Source organism: Urtica dioica, chromosome 2 (assembly GCF_054948205.1).
Source record: "Urtica dioica subsp. dioica isolate 48M chromosome 2, U.dioica_male_clone48M_v1_H2, whole genome shotgun sequence".
Classification (NCBI taxonomy): domain Eukaryota; kingdom Viridiplantae; phylum Streptophyta; class Magnoliopsida; order Rosales; family Urticaceae; genus Urtica; species Urtica dioica.
The window spans coordinates 26529047-26554704 of record NC_142757.1 but is presented as its reverse complement, the minus strand read 5'-3'; the positions used below and the strand labels follow the sequence as shown (position 1 = coordinate 26554704).

The following is a 25658-nucleotide window of genomic DNA, read 5'->3' as shown; positions in this document are numbered from 1 at the left end:
AGTTCAGGGCGAGTGTCGTGGCTGGATGGCGAGTGCCGGGTCGGCTGGATCTACAGCATCGGTCGGGATGAAAGCTTCGGCGAGCACCAGAGTCGGCCTACGCGCGCCGGGGCCGAACATGTCTGAAGCGCCGGCGGGGGTCGAGGCTTCTGCGGGCGTCGAGGCTGGATCGCGAGCGTCGGGTCGCCTGCGTTCGTGGCTTCGGAATCTCTGAGAATGAGAAATCGAGGAGGATTCACTTCAAGCCAAGGATGGCATCAAGGGAAGCAGAGAGAAGTCTCCAGTTTTTTCTCAGAAGGAATGGTCGTCCTTTCCCCTCAATGAGAGGGGGTATTTATAGTAGTTGGAGGTTGTGTGTTGAGGGACTTGGTAGGGTCTAGCCGAGATGGCTTCAAGAGTGATAAAGAAAATGCTCTTCGTGGGGAAAGATTGGTGTTGGGATGATATCATGGTTTATTGGTGGGTCCCAGGAAACAAATAAGCTGAGCTCATTGGTGTGGAAAAGATGGTGTTGGGATGATATTATGGTTTATTGGCGGGTCCCAGAAAACAAATAAGCTGAGCTCATTGGTGTGGAAAGGTTGGACTTCCTCCTGGAGGTCGAACCTGCCTGGAGATCGAGCTTGCCGGGAGGTCGAGCTCGTCTGGGGGTCGAGGTCGAGCTCTGGAGGCCGAGGTCGAGGTCGTGAGGCCGAGGTCGAGCTCGTGAGGCCGAGGTCGATCTCGTGAGGCCGAGGTCGAGCTCGTGAGGCCGAGATCGAGCTCGTGAGGCTGAGGTCAAGCTCGTGAGGCCGAGGTCGAGCTCGTGGGGCCGAGGTCGAGCTCGTGAGGCCGAGGTCGAGCTCGTGAGGCCGAGGTCGAGCTCGCGGGGGCCGAGGTCGAGCTCGTGAGGCCGAGGTCGAGCTCGCGGGGCCGAGGTCGAGCTCTTTAGGCCGAGGTCGAGCTGATTAGGCCGAGGTCGAGCTCACGAGGCCGAGGTCGAGCTCGTGAGGCCGAGGTCGAGCTCGTGAGGCCGAGGTCGAGCTCGTGAGTCCGAGGTCGAGCTCGCGGGGGCCGAGGTCGAGCTCGTGAGGCCGAGGTCAAGCTCGCGGGGCCGAGGTCGAGCTCGTTAGGCCGAGGTCGAGCTGATGAGGCCGAGGTCGAGCTCGCGAGGCCGAGGTCGAGCTCGTGACGCCGAGGTCGAGCTCGTGACGCCGAGGTAGAGCTCGTGGGGCCGAGGTCGAGCTCGTGAGGCCGAGGTCGAGCTCGTGGGGCCGAGGTCGAGCTCGTGGGGCCGAGGTCGAGCTCGCGGGGGCCGAGGTCGAGCTCGTGAGGCCGAGGTCGAGCTCGCGGGGCCGAGGTCGAGCTCGTTAGGCCGAGGTCGAGCTCGCGAGGCCGAGGTCGAGCTCGCGAGGCCGAGGTCGAGCTCATGACGGCGAGGTAGAGCTCGTGGGGCCGAGGTCGATCTGATGAGGCCGAGGTCGAGCTCGTGAGGCCGAGGTCGAGCTCGTGATGCCAAGGTCGAGCTCGTGAGGCCGAGGTCGAGCTCGTTAGGCCGAAGTCGAGCTCGTGAGGCCGAGGTCGAGCTGATAAGGCCGAGGTCGAGCTCGCGAGGCCGAGGTCGAGCTACCGCCGCCGAGGTCGAGCTCGCGAGGCCGAGGTCGAGCTCGCGAGGCCGAGGTCGAGCTCGTGAGGCCGAGGTCGAGCTCGTTAGGCCTAGGTCGAGCTCGTGAGGCCGAGGTCGAGCTCGTTAGGCCGAGGTCGAGCTGATGAGGCCGAGGTCGAGCTCGTGAGGCCGAAGAGATGCTTTGTCCTCGTTGAAGAGATGCTTTGTCCTCGTTTGAGTTGGGCCTAAAATGTTTTTTTTTATATTGGCAAAATCTCTCATAACAGTAAGTCTTGCTAATGCCCAACTGTTCGCACATTTCTCGGAGGCGCACGTTGTCGAACTGTTTTCCGTTGTCGGTCACAATCGACGCGAGGATCCCGAAGCGGCAGACAATGTTCTTCTATATGAAGCTCGTCGTGTTTTCCTCGGTGATCTTTGCCAACGGTTTGGCCTCTACCCACTTCGTGAAGTAGTCGATCGCCACGATCGCATGCTTGTATTGCCTCGGGGCCGTGGGTAGCTCACCGATGAGGTCGACTCCCCATTTCGCGAAGGGTCGCGGCACGACGATCGGGCATAACGGGGCCGGCGATTGGCGCGGGATGTGGGCGAACCTCTGGCATTTGTCGCATTTTTTGGCCCACTCGTGGGAATCCTTTTTCAAGGTTGGCCAAAAATATCCGAGTCTCAGTAGCTTTAATGCCAAAGATTGTCCGGCGGCGTGGTTTCCGCACACCCCCCCCCCCCCCCCATGCACCTCTCGGAGCACTTTCTTCGCCTCGATTTCGGTCAAGCAACAGAGGAGAGGCATGGAGTAGCCTCTCTTGAACAAGACGTCTTCCCTCATCGTGTACTTCGGCGCCAAGCTTCTCAGCTTTTTGGCCTTTTCTTTGTTTTCGGGGACGACTCCTCGATTAAGGAATTCCACGAGCGGAGTCATCCATGAGGGAGGAGGAGTCTCGTCAATTACCCCTACGTCGCCTCTCGAGACGTAGGGTCGGGTTAACACTTCGATCGGGACGCTGCCCTCGCCCTCCTCGTCTATCCCGGACGCGAGGCGAGCCACGGCGTCAGCGTCTATGTTCGCCTCTCGAGGAACTTGGACGATCTCGAACCATGACAGGGCCTCTAGGTTCTTTCGGGTCTTGGACAAGTATGCGATCATGCTCGGCTCTTTAGCGGCGTAGTCGCCCTTAACCTGGTTCACGATCAACTGCGAGTCGCAGTGGATGCGCAGGTTTCGGACGCCTAGCTTGTTTGCTAGCTCCAAGCCAACAATCAGAGCCTCGTACTCCGCCTCGTTGTTGGAAGCCTTGAACTCGAATCGCAGGGCATATCTTAGCTTTTCCCTATCGGGATTCGTGAGCACAACGCCGGCGCCAGCCCCTCGGGCGTTTGACGCGCCATCCACGTGCAAGCCCCAGACCGGCCCTATCGGGTTGTTGGTCCTCTTCTTCGATGACTTGCTGTGGTCGTTCTCCTTGCCTGCGTCGTTCTCGTTATCTTTGTCTCCCTCCTCAGTTGGGGGTGCACTTGTGAATTCGGCTATGAAGTCGGCGAGGGCTTGGCCCTTGATGGCGGTTCTTGGTTGGAACTTGACCCAGTACTCGCCCAACTCTTGGGACCATATGGCCATTCGAGAGGAGGTCCCTTTTTGAAGGGCCTTCTCGATGGGATGTCACGTGCGGACCACAATGGGGTGCGCTTGAAAGTAAGGTCGGAGTTTTCTCGAGCTCATGACAAGGGCGAGGGACAATCTCTCGATTTCCGGGTATCGAGTCTCGGCGTCGAGGAGCGCCTTGCTAACGTAATACACCAGCCATTGCACCTTGTGTTCTTCGCGTATGAGAACCGCGCTCACAACCCTGTCGGAAACCGCGAGGTAGATGTACAAGGTTTCACCATTCTTTGGCTTCGCGAGGAACGGGGGGGAGGTGAAATAGGTTTTCATTTCGCTGAACACTCCCTCGCACTCCTCCGTCCATACGAATTCATCGGTCTTCCTCAGTGCCTTGAAAAACGGTTGGCACCCATCGGTGGCTTTGGAAACGAATCGCGTCAGGACGGCGATCCTTCCCGTCAAACTTTGAACTTCTTTCACTTTCTGCGGCGACCTCATCTCTAAGATCGCCCTAATCTTCTCAGGGTTAGCCTCGATTCCGCGGCGGCTAACCATGTAGCCCAAGAATTTTCCGGACTTGACCCCAAAGGCACACTTGTTGGGGTTGAGCTTCATCTTGTAGCGTCGCAGAATCGCGACCATCTCTCTTAGGTCTCGAACGTGGTCGTGGGCCTTGAGGCTCTTGGCAAGCATATCGTCCACGTAGACCTCCATGGTTTTGCCAATTTGATTGGCGAACATTCGGTTCACCAACCTTTGATACGTTGCTCCCGCGTTTTTTAGGCCAAAGGGCATGACCTTGTAGCAGTAGAGTCCGCGGTTCGTAACAAAGGTGGTCTTGATCTGATCCGGCTCGTGCATGCGGATCTGATTGTAGCCCGAGTAGGCGTCCATGAAGCTCAATAACTCGTGGCCCGCCGTAGTGTCCACAAGTTGCTCGATCCTCGGGAGAGGGAAGCTATCTTTCGGGCATGCCTTGTTGAGATCTTTATAGTCGATACAGATCCGCCACTTCCCGTTTGGCTTCTTGACCATCACCACATTGGACACCCACTTGGGGTGTTCCGCCTCCCTGATGAAGTCGACGGCGAGAAGTTTGTCAACCTCTTCGCCAATGGCTTGGTATCTTTCTCTGCTGAACGTCCGCCGCGGTTGAACGCGTTCAGCTACTCTCTTGTCGTCGTTGAGACGGTGAACCATTATCTCGGGGTCGATCCCCGGCATGTCGGCGTGTGTCCACGCAAAGACGTCTTTGTGCTCGCAGAGGAAGGTGGCGAGCTGGTTTCGGGCTTCGGACGAGAGCTGGGCGCCTACCTTGACTACTTGGTCAGGTTTGGCGTCGTCCAACATGACGGGAACAAGGTCGTCCGGTGTCTCCACCCTTCGACGCTCGGCATCGTCCCTTTGGTCCAATTCTCGAAGGTGCCTCCCTCCTCGATCTCGCATGGGAGCTTGTCCCCGAGCTGGAAGACGGTGCTCACCATCTTTCCCTTTTCTTTCCCATCCACACCTTGGATGTAGCAAATCCTTGCCATCGATTGGTCTCCCAACATCATGGCTATTCCCTTGTCAGTCGGGAACTTCATCATCAGGTGGTAAGTGGACGTAATGGCCTTCAACCGATTGAGGGTCGGGCGGCCAATTATGATGTTGTAGGCGGAGGTTTGGTCCACGACCAAGAACGATACGATGTGGGTGACCTCGAGCCCCCCCGGTGTCCCGAAGGTCACCGGGAGGTCGATGGTTCCCTCCGTCATGACCCTCTCCCCGGAGAAGTCGAAGAGTGGAGTCGAGATCGGGGTCGGTCTCATCCCAGATAGCTTCATCCTGTCCAGCGCCGACTTGACGATTATATCGGCGGAGCTCCCATTGTCGATTAGGATTCTCCATATGAGGTTGTTGGCGACCGGGGCTGAGACGACGATCGCGTCGTTGTGTGGGTGGAGGACTCGCGCCGCCTCCTGGCCAGTGAAGAACATGGACTCGAATGGGCCCGGAGGAGGGGCCTCGTATGTATGGTTGATGTAGTGCTCTATTTTCCCTTGGGAAACTTCACGCACGTACTTCTTCCTTTGCGTGGACGAGTCTCCGAACTCCGGGCCGCCCATGATTGAGCCCACGACGTGCAGTTGTGGGCTCTCCGGTTCTTCGTTTGCTGCTCGGTCCGTGACAGTTACCGTCGCCGGACCCTTTCTTTCTTGCCACGGGCGCTCTCTGTGTGCCGCGGCCGTCCCGATCGTTCTGAGGACGTACTCTTTCAGTTTCCCGTCTTGAATCAGGGCCTCAATCTGACGCTTGAGTTGATGGCGTTCGGACGTCAGATGCCCGTGATCTTGGTGGTATTCGCAGAACTTGTTTCGATCCCTCTTGGCGGGATCCTTCGTGAGGGGAGTTGGACTTCCCAGTTTGTCACGGTGCAAAGCCAGGATTCGCTCCGGCGGAGTGTTCAAGGGGGTGAACGTTGAGAACTTTCGGAAGCTATCGACCTGTGATGGCCTCGGCCCGGGGAGGGAGCGACCGCTAGGGGCCTGGCCTCCCGTGTTCCTCCTCTTCCGAGGGTCGGGACGATATCCGTCTTGGTCGTCGCGGCGTCGAATACCCTGTCCCCCTGATTTCCGGCCATCTCGGCCATCGAGATAATCCTCGATTCCCATATACGTGCGGGCTCTCGTCATCAGCTCCGCCATATCCTGCGGGACTTTCCCAACAATGGACTTGAGGAAGTCGCTTGTGCGAACTCCCTCGGTGATCGCCGTGATGGCATCCTTGTCGTCGAACCCCTCGACTTTGTGAGACTCCTCGGTGAAACGAGCGAGGTACTGTCTCAACGTCTCGTCTCTCCCTTGCCGAATGGAGAGGAGGTGGGTCTTTGACTTCTTTTGTGCCACCAGCGTGGCGAAGCGGGCAAGGAAAGCTTCTCGCAAGGCCCGGAAGGACGGGATGCTCCCAGGTCTCAAACTCCGGAACCACTCAAAGCCCGACCCTATGAGGGTCAGGCTGAAGGCTTGGCATAGGGTCGCATCCGGCTGCCCTTGCATTGTCATCCACGTCTCGTAGTGTTGGATGTGGAAGTTCGGGTCCGTCCGTCCGTCATATGGAGGGATGAACGGCAATTTGAAGTTCCCCACGCAAGGTTGCGCGAGGATTTGAGCGGCGAAGGGAGAGTACGACTCCTCAATCCCTCCATACGGTCGTTGCCTCCCTGACTCCCTCATCTCGATGATTTAATTCTGGAGGCTTTGAATCATCGTGACCATGTCGAGCTCGTTAGCAGGGGCTGACCGCCGGGGCCACGGGAGTCGCCGGTTGGCGTTCATTGGACGCTTGGTCCACGACATTGGCCTGAGGCCGGCCGAGAGTTGCGGCGGGAAGCGCGTTCCTCCGAGAGTTGAGCCTTTGGCGGAGATCCTCCCCTCGGGAGTTTCTCTGCGCCGTCAAGCGCTCTCTAAGGTCCACGCTCGGTGCGCGGCGAGGCAAGGTCGCCCTTGGTCGGACCGTCCGGCGAGCGCTTCGGCTATCGGCCCCATCATCCACCAGAGTCGCTCTCTCCTCGGCGAGGGGCCGTGCCCGGCCGCCTCTTGAAACTGAGGGGGCGAGCCCCCGGGAATGTGACTGTGCTTGTCGTCGCGCCGGGTGCGTAGGATCGGCGAACGCACCATTGGACCTCTCGGGCCGTGAACGGGCGAGGCCAGGAGTCGCCTCATCGGTCCTCGAGTCCCCCACGTAGTCGGGGTCGGAGTCGTCTCGAAGGGATCGATCCTCGACGTCGTAGCCAAGGAGGTTGGCGATGAGTGAGCCGTCGACGCCGGGACGGTCAAGGAGCTCCGCAAGCCGCCGGGCCGTGTCCTCTCGGAGCTCGGCCTCGGGGTCATTCACCGGGTCTTGGGGCTGGCTCTCGCTATCGCGAGGTTGCCCTTCAAGACCGTGCGCGAGGCGTCGGTGACCGTACCTCGAGCTCGTCGCTCGAGTACCCGCGGAGGTAGTGGGAATGTGGCTCATCGTTCCAAAGTCGCGAGAGTAGTGGGAGTGAAAGTGGTAGAGGGAATGCGTTGCCGAGGATCTCTACTAACGTCGGCTCAGGTGGCTGTCGACCTGGCAGGAGCTCTTCCCGCTGGCGTTCGTGGCGGGCCGATTGGGGGTGAGGTCTTGGCGAGCATCGAGGCTGGCTCGCGAGCGCCGGGGTCGATCAGATCTGCAGCGCCTGCGGGAGTCGAGACTTCGGTGGGTGTCGGGGCTGGTTCGATGACCAGCTGGCCCGAGGAGATCGGCTCGCCCACGTTCACGGCTTCGGACTAGCTCCTCTTCTTCGCGTGGCTGAAAGCTCATTCACCGGTCCCAGATCCCCGTCGACGCAAGCTCCGGACCCTTCTTCCCCGTCGCCACGATCGTCACTGGAGAGGTATGGTGAGCACTGACAAGACCTCGTTGCCGGAGCGGCGAGGTGGGTGGAGGAGCTGTGACCGTTGTCGTGCGAGGGCACCGGAGTCACAAGAGTCACGGTCGTCGCCGAGAGCGCCGATGTGGCCGACGTCTCCTTGTCTTTCCTTTCTTCTCTCTCTTCTCTTTTTTTTTCTTTTCTCTGATTTTTCTTCTCGCTGGAGAGTCTGAGACGAAGACCAGAGAGGAATCTCTTTTTCTTTCTTTTGTTTTGTGGCTGAAGAATAAAATGGGAGATAGAATATGTTGGGAGAGGAAATTGTTGGCTTTGATTTTTTGTGGTCTTCCGTGGAGGAAGTGAGTTTGCCGGTGGAGAGCTCGTGGTTGTTCTCGAGACCCCCTCCTTCTAGCGCCAAAATGTTGTCGCAGTTTTTCGGACAACTATTTAGAAGCCCCAAACGGTTCGACCCGAGGCCGGACCAAGTGGTCGCGTTCGGGCTCGAGCGTGTCGGACTTGGTATCCCAAGTCGTCCCTTAGCTGATGGTAGTGTCTATCTCGTCCAAGCACCTGAAAAGCAAGCAGAGAGGTGTGAACTACAAAGGGGAAACAGAGGGGTTGCCTCTGTTTACCTCTCCGACGCTCAACATTAGTAGGGGTGTTGTGCTCCAAAGTTTTAGAGAGAGAAAGTCTTAGATGAGAGAGAGGCAGAGGTTTTTTGAGTCGTGAGAGAGCTCTCCTCCAAATGAAGAATCTGAAGGTATTTATAGGAGTGTGATGAGTCGGGGTAGGATGGTCTTTTCATTCTTCCCTTGATTTTTGTAGGGGCTGACCATGCTCAACGCTTGAACCTTCCTTGCCCATGGTCGGGTTGGGATTTTTCCTTCCTGGCCCTTGGCAGGGTTGGGACTTTTCTTTTCTGGCCCTTGGCAGGGCTGGGATCTTCTCTTTTTGGCCCTTGGCAGGGCTGGGATTGCCTTCACAATTTTTGGGTTGGACTTCTTCCTGGAGGTCGAACCTGGCCTGGAGGTCGAGCTCGCCTGGGGTCGAGATCGCCCGGAGGTCGAGCTCGCCTGGAGGTCGAGCTCACCTGGAGGTCGAGCTAGCCTGGAAGTTGAGCCTGGCCTGGAGGTCGAGCCTGCCTGGAGGTCGAGCTCGCCTGGGGGTCGAGCTCGCCTGGCGGTCGAGCGTGGCTGGAGGTCGAACTTGCCTGGAGGTCGAGCCCGGCTTGGAGGTCGAGCCTGCCTGGAGGTCGAGCTCTCCTGGGGGTCGAGCTCGCCTGGAGGTCGAGATCGCCTGGAGGTCGAGCCTGGCTGGAGGTCGAACCTGCCTGGTGGTCGAGCTCGCCTGGAGGTCGAGCCCGGCTTGGAGGTCGAGCCTGCCTGGAGGTCCAGCTCGCCGGGGGGGTCGAGCTCGCCTTGAGGTTTAGCCTGGCTTGGAGGTCGAGCCTGCCTGGAGGTCGAGCTCGCCTGGAGGTCGAGCTCGCCTGGACGCCAGGATGAGAGGTCCCCTCAGGGGTGAGCTCGACTTGTCTTAATCCCGGGCTCTACTCTTTGGGCCGGGGTTTCCATGCATCCTCGCTTGAGTTGGGCCCTGACGTTTTTTTGATATGGGAAAAATCTCACATAACAAAATCCTTTCCTCGGAATTGGATTTGAAAGTTAGGGTTTGGACTTGATTTTGGGGATTTTGGATATCCATGAAGATTTTTATGAAATTGATGAGTTATTAGGGTTGATTGAACACAGTTTGTATTGGATGTTACTTGAATTTGTGGATTTTAAGTTGTTTTCTTTGAAATTTCTTGAATTTGGCCGAAAATCCGAAATTAGGGTTCATAAATTGGGGCTTTTGATTTCTGGACTTGATTCGTGGAATTGAAGTGAGATTGGAGTCGTTTTAGTGCGCATTTATGTTGTGAATTGCTTTGGTTGTGTTAAGTTCTTGACTTTTGGTCGGAATTTTGAAGAAAAAACTATTTGAACAGCCTATGTAAATCGACGTGAAAAATTCAGTATCGGTTAAGTTTTGATTTGTTGATATTTTTCCTGAATAATAGACTTCATGAGGTTTCTAAAACATCCAAGAACGTGTAAATCCGTCAAGAATTGAATGAGATATGAATTTCTGAAATCGGTGTTTCGAATCTGAAAAATCTGGAATTTCGAATTTATTGGTTTGTGGTTTGTTGGCCGTGTGGTTTGTTGGCCGTGAGGTTGTTTGGCTGTGTGGTTGTTTTTCCCTGTGCCTTATTTTGGCCAAGTGTGGTTTGTGGCCGTTTTGTGATTTCTGAGCCTCGAGAAATATTGTTGGTTGTTATTATTGTTGTGTTAAGCTCGTTTCCATTCGGTTATGATTTGTTGTTTAAGAGATTTCTCGTCGTGTTGGTTTGGCCGGGTTTCTGGTTAGGCTTGTGTGCCGGGGCTGTTTGTTGTGTTGTCTAACTGTTGGATTTGTGTTGTTTTGGTTGAGGCTTGTGGCTGAGATGTGTATTGGATTGTTTATGTTTCAGTTTCGGCCGAGCCTAATTAGGAGTTTTGTAATCATTTTGAAACCCGATCACATAGTGAATTGAATATGAGAATGTGGATTTTTAATTTGAGAATTGAGGTTTGAATTTAGTTGAGGTGATTTGAGAATTAATGTTTTGATATTCGGTTAGTTTGATTTTGATTTGGGTTGACTAATTGAGTGTTGATGTTCGATTTCGGTTTCGGATTTGGAAAGTGTGGATTAATTGATGAATTGATGTTCGTTATTTGATGTTTGAGTTATGGTTCGTTATTGTCAAATTTTGGAAATCTCTCGGGTCTCAATGAAAGACCGAGAATTCGGATTCTAAGTTTCGAGTCGGGGATTGGATATTATGTTTTGACTCGATGCTCATTTCTCTAAATTTCGCAGCTTGTTCACAAATCGGATCGGGACAAGCGAGAGCCAGCAGAATCGAACACATCAAAGCCGGAAGATAAAGAATTCATAAAAAGAGTGATCTCGATCTCACTCATGAGTCGTTTATCGCTTTGTAGCGTTAAACTTCAAGACACTTTAATGATTTGGATTGATATTAAATTATTATTAATTATTTAATTAAAAGACGTTCGAGAATTTAGTTTCAGTGTATTATTTAAACTCTTCAACATCTTCCGAATCAAATAACTAACGAAGTTTCAACTTTGGATTCTAGTTCTCTCGACGTTTCAGGACGTGCTAAGAGTCTCGAGAAGCGTGTAAAGCAAGGAAACTCCGGAAGCCAACAAGTTTTTCGACGAACTATTCCGGGTAAGTGTGGAGACTTAGGTCAACTACATACTAAGGGAATAACTATGTTTATGTGCATTGATACGTGTTAGTAACAAGAGTAGGAAAAGCGGGGGATGTGTGTAGCCTTACGGACGACAAGAACTAGTTAGAGTGTGCACACATTAGTCATGCCCTAGAACTAGTTAGATTTGCATCAATGCATTCTTATGTGCTTGTTTGCACGTCACATGTTATCACATGGCATTAGTCGCTTTACTTTCTAAGTTAGACTCCCACTTACTGAGTCGATCGACTCATAGTGTTATTACCCTTGGTAATGTAGAGAAGGGCAATGCGGCTATGTGAATGACGGAACTGAAGACGAAGACCGGACGTGTATCTCTTGACCTATGGGCTAACGGGAACTTATCCGAGATCAACCTTCTTTGTAAAATAATCTTTTGTTGAATCTCTTCCGTAATCTACACTCTTAAAACTATCTCCTGTAATTATCCGCAAACCTAGGAGCTTATATGTACATGTAACGAGCCGTAATGAGACCCAAATTTTGAATTGAAACAAACGAAAAATTTACCCGAGTTTTTCATATAACCACTTTCAATACTTGTTTATTATCGTATTATGTTTAATATAAAGTTATGGTTATTATGTAATTTATTTAATTATGTATTTGTTTGATATGAGATATATTGTGATTGTTGATTACATGATCTGTGACGTCACCAACTGTCGCGGCTCGTGAACCGGCGACGAGAGGTCGCGGGTCGTGACATTAATCCTCCAGGTTCAACCCCATATCGAGAACGGTCAAATATTCTGTTATAACTTTCTTGATACATGTGAGCCCTTGGCATCGTTGCTTCCCCCAGTGAAAGATGCTTTCCTACGTACTTACTACGAAAATGCATGCAATCTACCGGTCAAATATTCTGTTATAACTTTCTTGATACATGTGAGCCCTTAACATGATTGCTTCCCCCATTGAACATTGACCTTCTTTTAGGAAGGCTGGATTCTATATCTGTGAATCATTTTCCGCTCATCAGATCATATCTCGAATTTCCAAGACATAAGTATTCTAGCATCTACAAGTAGCTATTAACGAATGAGTCAAAGAACTAAGTAATACAACCCATAAGTCTATGACCACTTCAGGATTTAGATTAAGTCTCACTATGACCATCATAGCGATCCTGGTTAGTGTGTCGGAACGCTGCTTAAACAACACATCAACAAACCAAAGTCTTTCCTAGTCGTACATTTACCAAAAGTGCAGAATGCTCCCATTAAGTGATCAACCTTCACTTGTATTCCACATATATGATTTTGGATCCACCTATATCCAGGCTTGGATCAATCATCGACCAAATTTTAGTTTACCGCCCGAACTTAGATGGCCAACATGTAATCCATTTTAATATGGAGACTGAGGATTAGATGAATGTTTATCAATCTAAAATAGAAATAACGTTTTCAATCCATAAAAAATTACAAATAAACCTTCTTGTGTGTAAGAATCCCTAACATTTACGCATGTCATTTTCCTACCAAGTCTTGAATTAATTAAATACGATTAATGAAATGTAAAACTGTGATTTTAGGATTAATGAAATGTAAAATTGTGATTGGTTGATGACAACATCACAACGTCTTGGTGGTGTATCCTTATTGTAATTATTGATATCAGTCGAAGAATGCAAGTTACACATGTCATTTTTTTAATGTTCTCAAGAGATAATTTAAATGACTTAATATTGTGTGCTTATTTCTCATTGTTTGAATTCCTATTCAATTATGAGGCCACGTGACTTAATGAGAGAAGATATTGTTCAGCCTTTGCGACGTGTTGTCTTTGAATCCGTGATCGCTGGATTAGAGGACACGTCCACATATGGGTTGAAGGCTATAAATAGCCATGCGTAAGCCACATCCAAAATACACCAAAATCACTTGTTTATTTTTGAAATAAATCTTTATCTCAACGGTACTCAGCTATTCTTTTCATAAGGTGATGATCGAGAATTCCATGTAACAATTTAACTAAAAATATTATTTATAGTCACTTGTTTCATTAGTGCACACTCATAAATCTTAGATACATTTATTTGAGCTGAAGTGAAGACTCCGTTGTTTGTGGTTGCTCGTACACATTCCATAAAGATCAAATAGAGGAGTTTATGTTTAAAATATTAATGCTTCTCAAAGTTCAAGAACGAAGAACAGTTAGTTCAATAATTCATAATTGTTACATATTATCATGCTCTTTGCTTAGATTTCATATAACTACTTTTTACGAAATACATATTTTTTTAGTACTGCCATAATGAATTATGTCTAACGTTTTTTAAACCCTAAGGGTTATTTCCAACAAGTTTCTCCTTCACTTTCAAATTCCAATTTTGCTTTATCAAAATTTGTCAAATGTTCTCAGTCTAATATTGTCATGTGGCACATGAGACTTTGTCACCCCTTTAACAGTGTCTTAAGTCATGTGATTCTTGTCTCTATAACTGAAATCAAAAGTTTAACCTCATGTGTTTATAGTAAGGATTGAAATTCCACGGATTCCAGTACGAAATCGGACCAGAAACAATTTTTTTGAGAGTCACTAGTACAAAAAACAGCATTGGGTGCGACTTTTTTCGCACCTAAAGGTCGAAAGTCGCACCCATTGATACCTTTAGGTGCGACTTTAGGTGCGACTTTGTCGCACCCGAAAGTTCGCACCTAAAGGTCGTGGGTGCGACTAGTCGCACCCGATGGTCATGACTTTTAGGTGCGACTTTTAGGTGCGGATTTTCGCACCTATCGTCGCACCCATAAGTCAGAAAAGATGTTCGAAAAAGTCCGCGGGAAGACCAATAGGTGCGACTGGTCGCACCCAATGGCCTTCGCGCCAAGTCATTGGGTATTACTAATTAAGGGACGAAGAACTATAAAGGTGAAATTATGAATTTTATTTTATTTGAAGTCGAATTGAAAAAATTAGGGTTTTGAGAATAATTGATTGGAAACTATACCGAAATTTCGACAGAATTTCCCCTATAAGTCTAACAAACCAAAAACCTGCAAACTCATTTAAAAATCATATATAAATCATCCAAAACTATCTTAATAATCAACGAAACCCTAAATCGAACCTCCGTGGCTCGATTACAACAAAAATTCAACAATATCAACTCATCTATCAAAAATATGTAAACTAAAACTAAATTATACAATAACTCAACTAAATTCAATTTCATGATTAACAATTGAACAAATAACTTAAATTATATGATATTAACTTAAAAAATTACTAACTAAATTAATTTCAATTACATAAAACATTTTACCAATTTTACTAATTATATCAAAAAATTAATTTCAATTACATAATTAACAATTTTACCAATTATATCAAATTAATTTCAATTACATAATTAACAATTTTTATAATTATATCAAATTAATTTCGATTTCAAAATTAACAATTTTATCATACTAACTACATTATTAATACATATATACGTATAAAAAACTATTTAATTACCTAATTAATTAACAATTAGACTAATTATACTAATTACAATTAATCTAAAGTAATTAAAAACACAATTAAAAGGACTACGAGAGGCTAACCTGTAAAGTACGGCGAGGCTGGGAGAGGCACGACGGTGCTGCGACGGGGAGTTGAAGTGCGCGGGTCTCGAGCACAGCTTGGCGGGACAGCGGCGGTGCTGCGACTTCTTGGCTGATCGAGAGACTCACGGCCGGACTGAGACTTCTTCGCTGAGAGACTCACGGCCGGACACACATAAACACACCACACACATAAACACACACCACACACATACACAACATACATAAACACACACCACACACATAAACACACACACACATACCTAAACACGCGGAGCTGAGAGACTTGATCTTGGCTGAGAGACTCACGGCCGGACTTCGACGGGTCGCGCGAGGAAGAGCGAGGCTTCAACCTGGACGTGGCCGGGCCGAGTGTTTTTCTCTGCAATAGAGCACACGGGAACACACACCACACACATAAACACACACCGGTACATAAACACACACCACACGGCCGGGAACACACATAAACGAACACACACACACACATACCTGAGAGACTCACGGCCGGACTTCTTGGCTGAGGCTTCGACGGGTCGCGCCGGTTCAGATCGAGTCTGGCGCGAGGAAGAGCGACGCCGGCCGGTTCAGATCGAGTCTGGCGCGAGGAAGGAGCGGTCCGAGGCTGAGAAGTGGTGGCGGTCGGAGGCTGAGAGAGAGAGCGGTGGCGGTCGGAGGCTGGGAAGAGAGAGAGAGAGAGCGGTGGCGGTCGAAGAGAGAGAGAGAGAGAGAGCGGTGGCGGTCGAAGAGAGAGAGAGAGAGCGGTGGAAGAGAGAGAGAGAGAGCGGTGGCGGTCGGATGCGGTCGGTGGCGGCGACAGGGGTGAGAGAGAAGACAAATCGGAGAGAGAGTTTTTTTTTTTAACCTAAAAATGGTTTGGCTCGAATAAAATGAAAACCCGAGCGGCTGTATAATTTATACAGACTTTTGAATTTGGGTGCGACTTTGTCGCACCCAATGACACCTTTGGGTGCGACTTAGTCGCACCCAATGACCTGTGTCAGTGGTTTCGGGTGCGACAAAGTCGCACCCATTGACATTTTCTATAAAATGGGGGAAGTTTTGGCGGCCGAAAATTTTAGATTATTTAGGTGCGACTTAGTCGCACCTATCACTTTAGATAAAGTATTGGGTGCGACTACCACACTTTTGGGTGCGACTAGTCGCACCCAACGTCAAAAAATTTCGCGAAAATTTCCCAGTGCTTAATTGATTTTTGGGTCCGACTATTCGCACCTGAAAGTCTTATTGGTGCGACTTTTAGGTGCGAATAGTCGCACCCAAAAGTCATCCGCACCGGAAAACTGTTTTTGTAGTAGTGAGTCCTGGTACTGGTATGTACAAAATCGGAATTTTTCTTGGATTCCGAGAATATCGCTCTGGTTTCCGGCGTTTTCCAAAGAATCTTTCCACTTTTCGGCTGTTTTTAAGCAAATTCTCACGCATCTCGACAAAAAATTATCGGTAAGGGGTCAAATACTGGCAATTCTTAAAATCTGATGATATTTAGTCTTCTTCACGAAATATGTCGTTAGTTTTTTATGGTTTAATTCAAATTCTTAGTTTCTAACTCCATGATTGTGTTAAATTGTAGTTTGTATCCATTTGTTTTCAATTTTTTGGTTTCATCCGGAAATATGGTTTGGATCTAAATGTACTTTTGTGTTTTTTTTTTTTTTTTGTTAAATTAGTTGTAGAATATGATATTTTATGTATAATTAGTTGATTTTTGGCATGAATATTATAATTATTTTTATTTTGTACTTTGTATTGAATTATGTCATTAGGTTTGTGTTGGATTTTTGTTGAAATATTATTGTAGATTTTTTTTTTTATCCTATATTATGTATGAATTTTAAAAAAAATATATTTATTCACTACGTTCTTCTCTGTAAGTACAGTATTTGACGGTATTACTCGATGGCAACGGGTTTCTCAACCGTACAATTTTCCTTTTTCTTTCTTGAATTCCACAGTATTCCGTTGGCTTATATTTGGATACCACTAAAATCTGATTTGCGGAACGATAACGATAACGGTATTTCGATCATTGGTTTCTAGTATTATTGGTAAAATACATCAAAAATCTTTTCCATCCTTTGTGTCACATACTTCAAGCCTTTTGAGCGTATTTGTGGGGACCTTCCCCTCACAATCTTGAGATGGATTCAAATACTATGTGTTATTTAGTGATGATTTTATGAGTTACATATGGGTATTCTCACTCAAACTCAAGTCTGTCAAGTTCAGCTCATTTATTGAAAGATATTTTTCTAGATACTAGGGGTGATTACAAAAATTTGATTTCTTTCATTGAGAGTTCAGGCATTAGACATTTCCACTCATGTCCTCGCATTCAGCAGCATACTGAAATTGTACGAGAGCAAACATCAACTTGTTATAGACACTAGCTTGGCTCAGGCAAGCTTACCTTACAACTTCTAGTGGCATTCGTTCTCCACTGTGGTCACCATAAACAACACCCTCCCACCCAAAACTCTACACAACAAGTCCCCAACCATGTTACTCAACTCAAAACCCCTAAATGTCTCTCAATTTTAAGTCGCTGGATTCGTATGTTATCCATTTCTCATCTTGTGTTTATCTTAGTCCTAATAATCACCACAAAGGTCGTAGATCTCTCTATCCTTCTAGAAATTTATACGTTGTTTGTGATGGCACATTCATTGAGTTTGAATTTTCTCACCAGTCATTATTTCAAAAATTACATAAGCCTATACAGCACAACTCACTACCTTCTCTATTTTTTCCCCATTATTTACTTCTCATTCGTTTTCTTATTTTATTTTATTTTTTTTAATTTCATTTCACCTCATTCGAGTCCACCAATTCCAAATCAACAAAGTCTCGCTCAGTACGTCACTTCTCCCCAAGCGTCTCCTTTGCCTACTTGTGTATGTATCAACCTGCCTCACTTGTGCATGTATCTTAACATGCCCCACTTATCACACGTGTCTCTGCCACCTCAATCACCTCCTAATACTCACTAAACAGTCAGCCGACCAAAAGCTAGCATTTTTAAGCCCTAGCTCCTCATTCCGATTTTATTTCAATAGTTCTACCCATTGAGCCTCAGTCTGTGCTTGATTCCTTGTCCAAACCAAAATGGAAATTGGTTGTTCATCTCGAAGAATAAGACTTGGAACTTGGTCTTCCATGCAACTGATATGAATATCATTCCCAACAAACGGGTGTTTAGAGCCAAACTGAAAAAAGCGATGGTACTTTACACAAGCCCTCTATTCTATTGGTTTTGTTATATTAGGTTATGATACTTATCTCTTCTCTGTTGGCTCAGGTGATCAGTTACTTCTCTTGCTTGTCAATATTGATGACATATTGATAACAAGGGGAATCGAAGTGTGATCAATTCAGTAATCAATTTCTAAACTCAATATCTAAACTCACCGGACCAGATATTGCATATCTTGAGTCAATTTCTTCAAGCCCCTAACAATGAGCATTGGTTTGCTTGCAAGCGCGTACTCAGGTATCTAAAAGGGACTATAGATAGAGGGATTTGGTTTTGGAAGCTCAAGTCCCTTACTTCACCATCGTTGTTGTTTTTGCTATTTATTCAGTGTCATTCTCTTTAATCTTTGTGAGTTGTTAGAATGTTGTTTTATTATTTATATCATTGGTTTGCTTTTCGACTATGCCAAGCTAGCGATTGCTTGTGCCACGCTAGCAGAATTCGTTATAACGAACTCGGGTATAAATATCTTGTATCTTCTTGAGATTTATGAATAATCAAATCTCATTCTTTCTCTCTCGATCTCTAAATTCAACAATCTAATACATATTGAATGCTGCAGGTAAAAAAGTAAAATAGCTCTTATTGATCGGGGTAGGGCCTTGCCAAATTGTTGGGCCAATATTTGGCTAATGCATATATGCTTAGACATAAATATATCTGAAATTCTGATTCAGAAAAGGAGATCGTACATTTTAATTAAATAACGTCCTTTGTTAAGCTGAGCAGTGAATTAACGACACTGGATAGACAGTATACAGATATCTCATTAGTTCACGTAGTACACAATTGCCGTAATGGCACGTTTCCATTATTAGAGGCTCAAAATGATGAGAAAAATCGCTAATTGGTGATAATGACTAAAATCTTGTTGAAATTCAATGCCATAATATTTCAAAAGAATAATATAAATTGACTACATTAATCACTCCATGTAAGATGTTTGTAATAATTTCTTAATCAATGTATGTTACTTTGAGCACACAAATTAAGAAAACAGTAAACGAAGCTTAGCTTTCATAATATTCACTTTCTATCTCTTTCCAAGTTCGCATTACAAATTACAAATGGATAGAGCTTTTTTGTTTTATCCCCAAAGCACAAACTCTTGCCCAACAAATAGACTAATTCACTTTCTCTTTTTTTTGGCCAATCCGAAAGGATATTAATTTGGACAACTTCCGATTGGCAGGTAGTACGATATATATATATATATATATATATATATATATATATATATATATATATGCTTATATATAGGAACTATTAACTCTGGAAAATATCAATATCATATATATGTAATTGGAGTCTTTAAAGGTAATTAATTGGAATTTTTCCAAATATTCTCGAGCTCTCTAGTGAAGGCTTTCTGGCGACCGACAACGATGGTGATGTGGTCTTTGTTGTCGACCACCTTGATTCGGGCGCGGGGGATTTTAGCCTTGACGTTGTAAGTGCACTCAACCGGGATGAGCTCGTCGTCTCGGCCGTGGAACACGTGCACGTCACATGTCAGCCGGTCACGCACCACTGTCATGTACGCGTCCAGCTTCACCGCCGTCCCACAAATGATGTTGTGAAGGGTGTGCCAAGCCGCGTTGTGGGTGTGACAGAAAAACCCTTCCAGCAAGAACAGCCTTAACCTGGGAATCAAATTAATATATTCTAATTACATCTAAGCAATACGGTTGGAAGTCATTGAATAATAGCTATTATAGCGGGCAGATGAGAGTCTCTTTCAGAGATCTATGGCGCCACTAAAATTGGCGGACAGCTGCTAGGCTAAGAAAATTATAATTTTTTTTTTTTTTTTTTTTGCATAATAAATTATTGATATGTTGAATTCGTTGTCATATCTCTTCGGTGGCTGTTTGAGTCAACTTTAGTCACAACAACTGCAAATTCGGCTTATATAAATATATATATATATATATATTTATATGAACCACTATTGACATATAGAAGAAATTTATTATCATGTCTATTTCAATTAGATTTGAAACAATAATCTAAATTAGGTTTGAATAATAGGAAAATGAATATGGATCAGTGGTCAAGCTTTATAATATTTTTAAACACACATATTAGAATTAAAACCTTTCAGGCATTAGCATTTTTGGCCGAATGGTTTTGAAGAAACAAAAATACGAGATTAAAAAACCCTAACATTAAACTATATGATCATTTAGCGGTTTAGAGAGCGTCCACCATTAATTATAAGTTCACGTACAAACCGTGAAGTCTCTCTCTCTCTCTCTCTGTATATATATATATATACATATACTTATTTTTAAAATATATGCATAATGCATGTATATGAGAAATATGTAAAAAAATTTATATTCACATACAGTCGATGAGTGGCTGGACGAACATCTAATAATGTGGATGGACCCACATCACTGGCACAACAGTTTCAAACAAAACATATGAGTGCATAATGTGTAATAATTAGGTCATGCATCAACTTATATATATTAACATGCTTTAAAATCCATCTCTCTCTACTTTAACTCTTTCAAGCTACCGAGTTCTCTTTAATTCGAATCCCATCGAAGAATGAATTTACGACTGACCAATTATAGAAAGGTGTAATTAACCCAACCGTAAGCATCTATAGCTATTTTTGCCAACAAAGCGAAATCACCAATAAATACCAATAGTCTTTCTGGTTGGGTGTGTGTGTGTTTGTGTGTTTCATGACGATGTTTGAAAAGTAGTGATACAAATTGAATTGCGATTAGGGTCGTTGAGCTAGCCATTGAAAATACAAGTTGCAAGTTAAATGTGTTCTTTTTTGCTTTATTATTTTAAGCGTCTTATTTCCCTGGCTGTTAAATAAGTAAATGCTAGCTAGTTAGTTGATAGAGATTTCTCTCTCCTAATTAAATAAATAATTGTTTTTTTTTTCTTCTTCTTTTTTATTGGTTACCTGTTTCTAGTGACAAGCTTTATGACGAATTCAATAAAGCGATGGTTCTTGCAAATGACAAGGCAAATAGTGCGGCTGATGTGCTCGTACCAACATGCAAGTGAGGCTCCGAAGCCAATTAGTGGCCAAACCCGCCTCGGCGCTACCTTTCTCATCACATACTGCGTTGGCTGTTGTTCACCTTTCGGTACCGGGAAATACGGCTGCCATAATACCAATAAAAATTTAATATCTTGGAAAAAAGAAATTAAAAAAGAAAATAAAATGGAAATATTGCTTTTTCCATTGAATGTGCTGGTAAAGGGTAGTTGAGTCTGTATGCTTCCAAACCTCACGATCATGAATGTAACATGTTTACTTATATTATTCTCATTTATTTTTATATATGATTACGATCACTAAATGAGGTTATCTATAGCTTACCGGTGCAAGCAAGGTTAAGGACTTGACAGAGCCGGGATATTTGACAGCGAGAGCTAAGGCCAAAATACAACCAAGAGAATGTGCCACAATGTGGAAAGATTTAACCTTGTTGGGCTCAAGCACCGACTGTTCTATCATCTCCAAATGCTCTCTAAGCGTGTACATTGAGTCCGTTGGCTTAGGGCTTCTTCCGAACCCTAGAAGATCGATCGCAAACAGCCTGTACGTTGATCTTGCCGTGCTGGACAAGTTTGGGAAAACCGTCTCGCTCCAAAACGCCGATGACGAAATAAACCCGTGGATGAACAGCACGTCCTCTCTCGCCGTATCTGCCGCCCGAAACATTAAAAATCAAATTTTTAAATTTCTGAAAACTAATACGATAACTCAATTTGGAAAATACTAAATACCTCCTCTAGGCATTGACGATTTTACATAGAGAGACTCCTTGCTGGAAGAGGTCCAACAAGTGCAAAGATTGCAATCGCAATCCGACCATCTCGGAATGGGAATCTGAGATTGCTGGCCTCCGATCTTGCCTTGAAGCATCTCGACAATGGTGGAGTTGACAGTGAAGGTTGTCGGCCGAGCCTTCCCTTTCTTGCTGACTTTGTCTGGGCTGGCTTTCTCAGCGCCGTCCATTTTGAGCCTCTTGAGCTCGCTCACGGTCAGCTTAGAGACGTCGCTGAGCAGCGAGGGACGCGAATAGAGAGTGTCGGAGATCTCCTCCAACTGAAGCTTGGTTGAGCTTAGGCAAACTATCTTCGACTCGCCGCCCTTTTCCGACACTAAGATCTTGCCGCTGCTCGTAATGGCCTCCTTTGAGGAAGAGCAATAACAAGCCTTCCATTCCGACTCAACAAAGAAATCGGCGACTCGGTAGACAAGGCAGAGAACCAGATCAAAAAGGTCTAAGAACGAGAATACAACTAGGCTCACAGCCTCGTTTATTACCATCCCAGTCATCACGAAAACCGATCTCAAAGTTTTCGCCATTGCCACACAGGAAAAAAAAAATGTAATTAAAATAAAAAAGAAAAAAGAGAAAATAAGCAGGGTTGAGATAGATTGTGATCACAATGGGAAAGTTCTGAATCTCATTGGCTTTAATATTAGAGATATGAACATGTAATGGCTCTCTATCTCGCACTCCTATTTTTGTGTAGCTTCTCTGACTCTCCTTAGCTATATGAAGACTAAGAAGGGAAAGAGAAACCTTAGAGTAAGAAAAATAAGATGTTCACATACAGGAACATGGACTTGGTCACTGATTTTGTGAGATATAGTGTTTAGTGTGTGAGAATATGGTTGCGGAAATAAGCGCTCCACTAAGGCTATGCGCAAACTTGTTGACCCTTCCAAATGGGATTAATACTATTTCAGTTGATGAAAGCGTGTGGGAGTAGTAAGACTCTCATAAGAGAGAGAGAGAGAGAGAGAGAGAGAGAGAGAGAGAGGACTTTTGGCAAGCGCAAATACAAATGCGTGAGTCACAGACAAAGCAGGTTAAAGAATTCATTGTTTCATTTAACATCGTTTGTTGGCCAAGGAGAAAAAAAGTTGGTGGTGGTTGAACTCCCATAGGGTTTGAAGCAATTTCTTCTTTGTGCAATATATGCAGACCACATGTAAGCATTCGGTTTTACACTACCTAAATAATCTAATTTATTCTTATAAACTATTTTTACCGATATGGGTTTGAATAATTATATTTCTTTTTTCTTATTACTACATTATACTCTTTTATAAATATAATGCATGTTTATAAATTTTCTCATCCGCCGTGTAGCACAAAAAAAGAAAAGAAAAAAGAACAACCTTCCTTAATTCAAACCTTGCCCGACATTACGGTGTGTAACATATTTCAATTTAACTTGATTTAATAATGTTGTATTATTACTTTCTGGACGTGACTTCCATTGGCTCTTCTAAAATTTATTGCAAAGTGCGTTTTAGACCAGCCACATGACTCGGCATCCTACAGAGTACCACCGTCCTATAAAACTAATCATCAATTAATGCAAATCCATGATATCATCACCAAGTCCTTTATTACTTTAATAAAATGTAAGACGGAAATAATTGGTCATTGCCCTAATACAAGTAAGCTTAGTTCACAGCGGACTGATCCGTATTAGAGCCATCGACCTGGTTAAACGCTTCTCAATATAATTAACATATAGTAGACTCTTGAAAAATATATTTTTTTTATATAAGAATATTTATTGCAACTAGTCAATTCTCTACTTTTTTAAGTATTTAGTCCAAATTTAATTTTAATAAAAAATAGCTCATCAGACCGAAGTTAGTTAAATTAATTAAACAATTAATTTAATTAACTTCATCTTAATGGATTATTTTATTAATAAAATGAAACTTGGACTATTTTTTAAAAGGAGGTACGGACTATTGAGCTATTGACTTGATTGCTTGGTTCAAAATTTACTTTCCGGTTTTATAAATTACCATATACACTATTAATGTATTCAATCATATAAATATCTAGATCTCTCTAAATGATGCACACTAAAAATCTTATAATTTAACGATGACATTTGGTAGAATATCATATTAAGTTCTTAGTAGCCGCAGTAAAAAAAAAAGTCAATATAGATCTCTCTAAATGCACACTAAAAATCTTATAATTGAACGATAACATTTGGTAGAATATCATATTAAGTTGTTAGTAGCAGTAAAAAACAAGTTACTATAAAAATAATTTATTATTTATATATGATTCTCTATTTCTTGTATGTTAAAGTATATTGAAAAATAATATTTTAAAAAAGGACACCGTAGCTATTTAGCCAATTTCAAACTTAATATTAATCAACTTTTTATTTATTTTTGTAAATTAGCCATTTATCAAAATTAACGTGTGAAAATACTAGGGAAAATCATGTAAAATATTATATGATTATTGAGGCCGTGTCACTAAATGTTGCTAGATTTTAAACATATTTAAAACGTTAGATTGCAAATCTAACGTTTTAAATTTTTTGATAAAAACGTTGGGTACATGTACGCATATACTTATCTTTCGCTACAAAAATGAAAATGACTATCTGCTCTCATTCAATTAATCACAGTACTTTGTTGACCAATAGCTTGTCGTGCAAATATCTGGTTTATTTGGTTTCTCATCGTGTTTTGAAAGAAAGGCTCAAATTAAATGCGAAATTTCCGCAAATCTCAAGAAATGTAAGAAAACTTACGAGCTTAGTCGAAGGAATGTGAAAAATTGTATCGGGAAATTTGAGTTTACAAGGTTGTTGCGACACTACATTGAAAAATCAAGGTCCTAATTGCACCCTCAAAGAAAACTAAGATATTTGGTATGCAAAATATCAAAAATACCCTTTCATTTTCACATATTCAATCCCCTTCCCATTTACTTCGCACATACCGATCAATTCCTTGCGCCTTATAGGTTCATAAGCTCAGACCAATCCATGTCTAAAATTTCAAACTCGTCCGCCTCTATTTTTGAAGAATCCAACACTGTCCCGCTTTCACTTCTCGGTCTCCGATCATTTGTCTCGTCATCTGCTCATCTCGTCATTCGAGTCTCCATGGTTACAATGTTACGAAATAAGGGTTTCTTAAATTTTGAATCGATTTTTTGTTTCTTCTTCTCATCTCGCTTTTAGGGTTTCATTTACAAGTCTAGATGTTTATTTTGACAATTTTCATTTAAGGTAATTTTTGACATTTTGCATAACCAAAGCTTTAGTTTTGCTAATGTGTTAATACACAAACCACACATATCACACAATTAGCTTCTCAGTCCGTCGATCTTGCACGTCTAAAACTCTAATTGTATGAATGTGTCAAAACGCTACTAAGGTAAGAACCTTTGTATTTATAGTAGTCCATAAACTCTGGAAGTCGTCCTAGGATTTTCTTACTCATTCACGCGGAAAGAATAGTAGTAGAAGGTCTTTCGCAAATCGTTATGGAATTTCAAAAAACTTGCCAAAAATACAGTTCTGCACACAGATACTAAAATGTCTCAACATATCCTGGAGCATATTACCAAACAACTTGCTAGACAGACTTGCAGTAACAATATATTTTACAATTGACATATAATTTTTCATAATTCTCTTTTGAAATTCATATTGTCTCTATCATTATTATTTTAAAGTTCAAATCAATGACTAAACGTGTTAAAGAAAACCAATAACTAAATCAGTGTGGTCGATATTTTGATTACCTAGTTCGTACTTTCATAGTTAAGTAACCAACATAAATTTTTTGAGCTCGTATTATAATCATGCTGGCCAAAAAAGAAAAATGAGGATCTTAGAGCGTTCAGGCTCAACGAGCTGTTTATGAGATATTTTACCTATTGCCCCCAAACATCAGGTTGATGATGATCGTACTAGGGGTGATGCTTTGAAATGTTTGGTTTAGAATTTTTTTTTTTCTTTCAACAAAATCCTCTTTGCAGATGCTATTATGATATCTATTCTTGAAGCTTTCACCCATTTTGATGAACTATGATACACTGACTTTAGCCACATAATGGTGCAGTAGCGACACAATGATCGCGACTAA

At 44.4% G+C, this 25658-nt stretch overlaps 1 protein-coding gene and 1 long non-coding RNA gene across 2 annotated transcripts; one reads left to right on the top strand and one right to left on the bottom strand.

The window, feature by feature from the left end:
* The first annotated feature begins 17571 nt into the window (after window positions 1–17571).
* Window positions 17572–18257, top strand: LOC149404240 (uncharacterized). Its single transcript, XR_016294055.1, has 2 exons — window positions 17572–17711; window positions 17789–18257. It is a non-coding gene; the product is annotated as an uncharacterized LOC149404240 (long non-coding RNA).
* Window positions 18258–18935: 678 nt separating this feature from the next.
* LOC149404239 (putative lysophospholipase BODYGUARD 3) lies at window positions 18936–22542 on the bottom strand. The gene is made up of 4 exons (XM_089606784.1): window positions 21509–22542; window positions 21099–21427; window positions 20676–20878; window positions 18936–19386 (listed from the first exon to the last, which is right to left on the bottom strand). The coding sequence occupies exons 1-4, from the start codon at window positions 22092–22094 to the stop codon at window positions 19065–19067; spliced, it is 1440 nt and encodes a 479-aa protein (XP_089462910.1). The 5' UTR covers window positions 22095–22542; the 3' UTR covers window positions 18936–19064.
* Window positions 22543–25658: the final 3116 nt, after the last annotated feature.

What these genes read in the sequence shown, in the direction of transcription:
- LOC149404239 (XM_089606784.1), bottom strand. Translation starts at nt 22,094, where the DNA reads ATGGCGAAAACTTTGAGATCGGTTTTCGTGATGACTGGGATGGTAATA. An exon ending in ATCGTCAATGCCTAGAGGAG is followed by an intron (nt 21,428 to 21,508) that starts GTATTTAGTATT and finishes TTCGGGCGGCAG; the next exon opens with ATACGGCGAGAGAGGACGTG. An exon ending in CCTTAACCTTGCTTGCACCG is followed by an intron (nt 20,879 to 21,098) that starts GTAAGCTATAGA and finishes GTATTATGGCAG; the next exon opens with CCGTATTTCCCGGTACCGAA.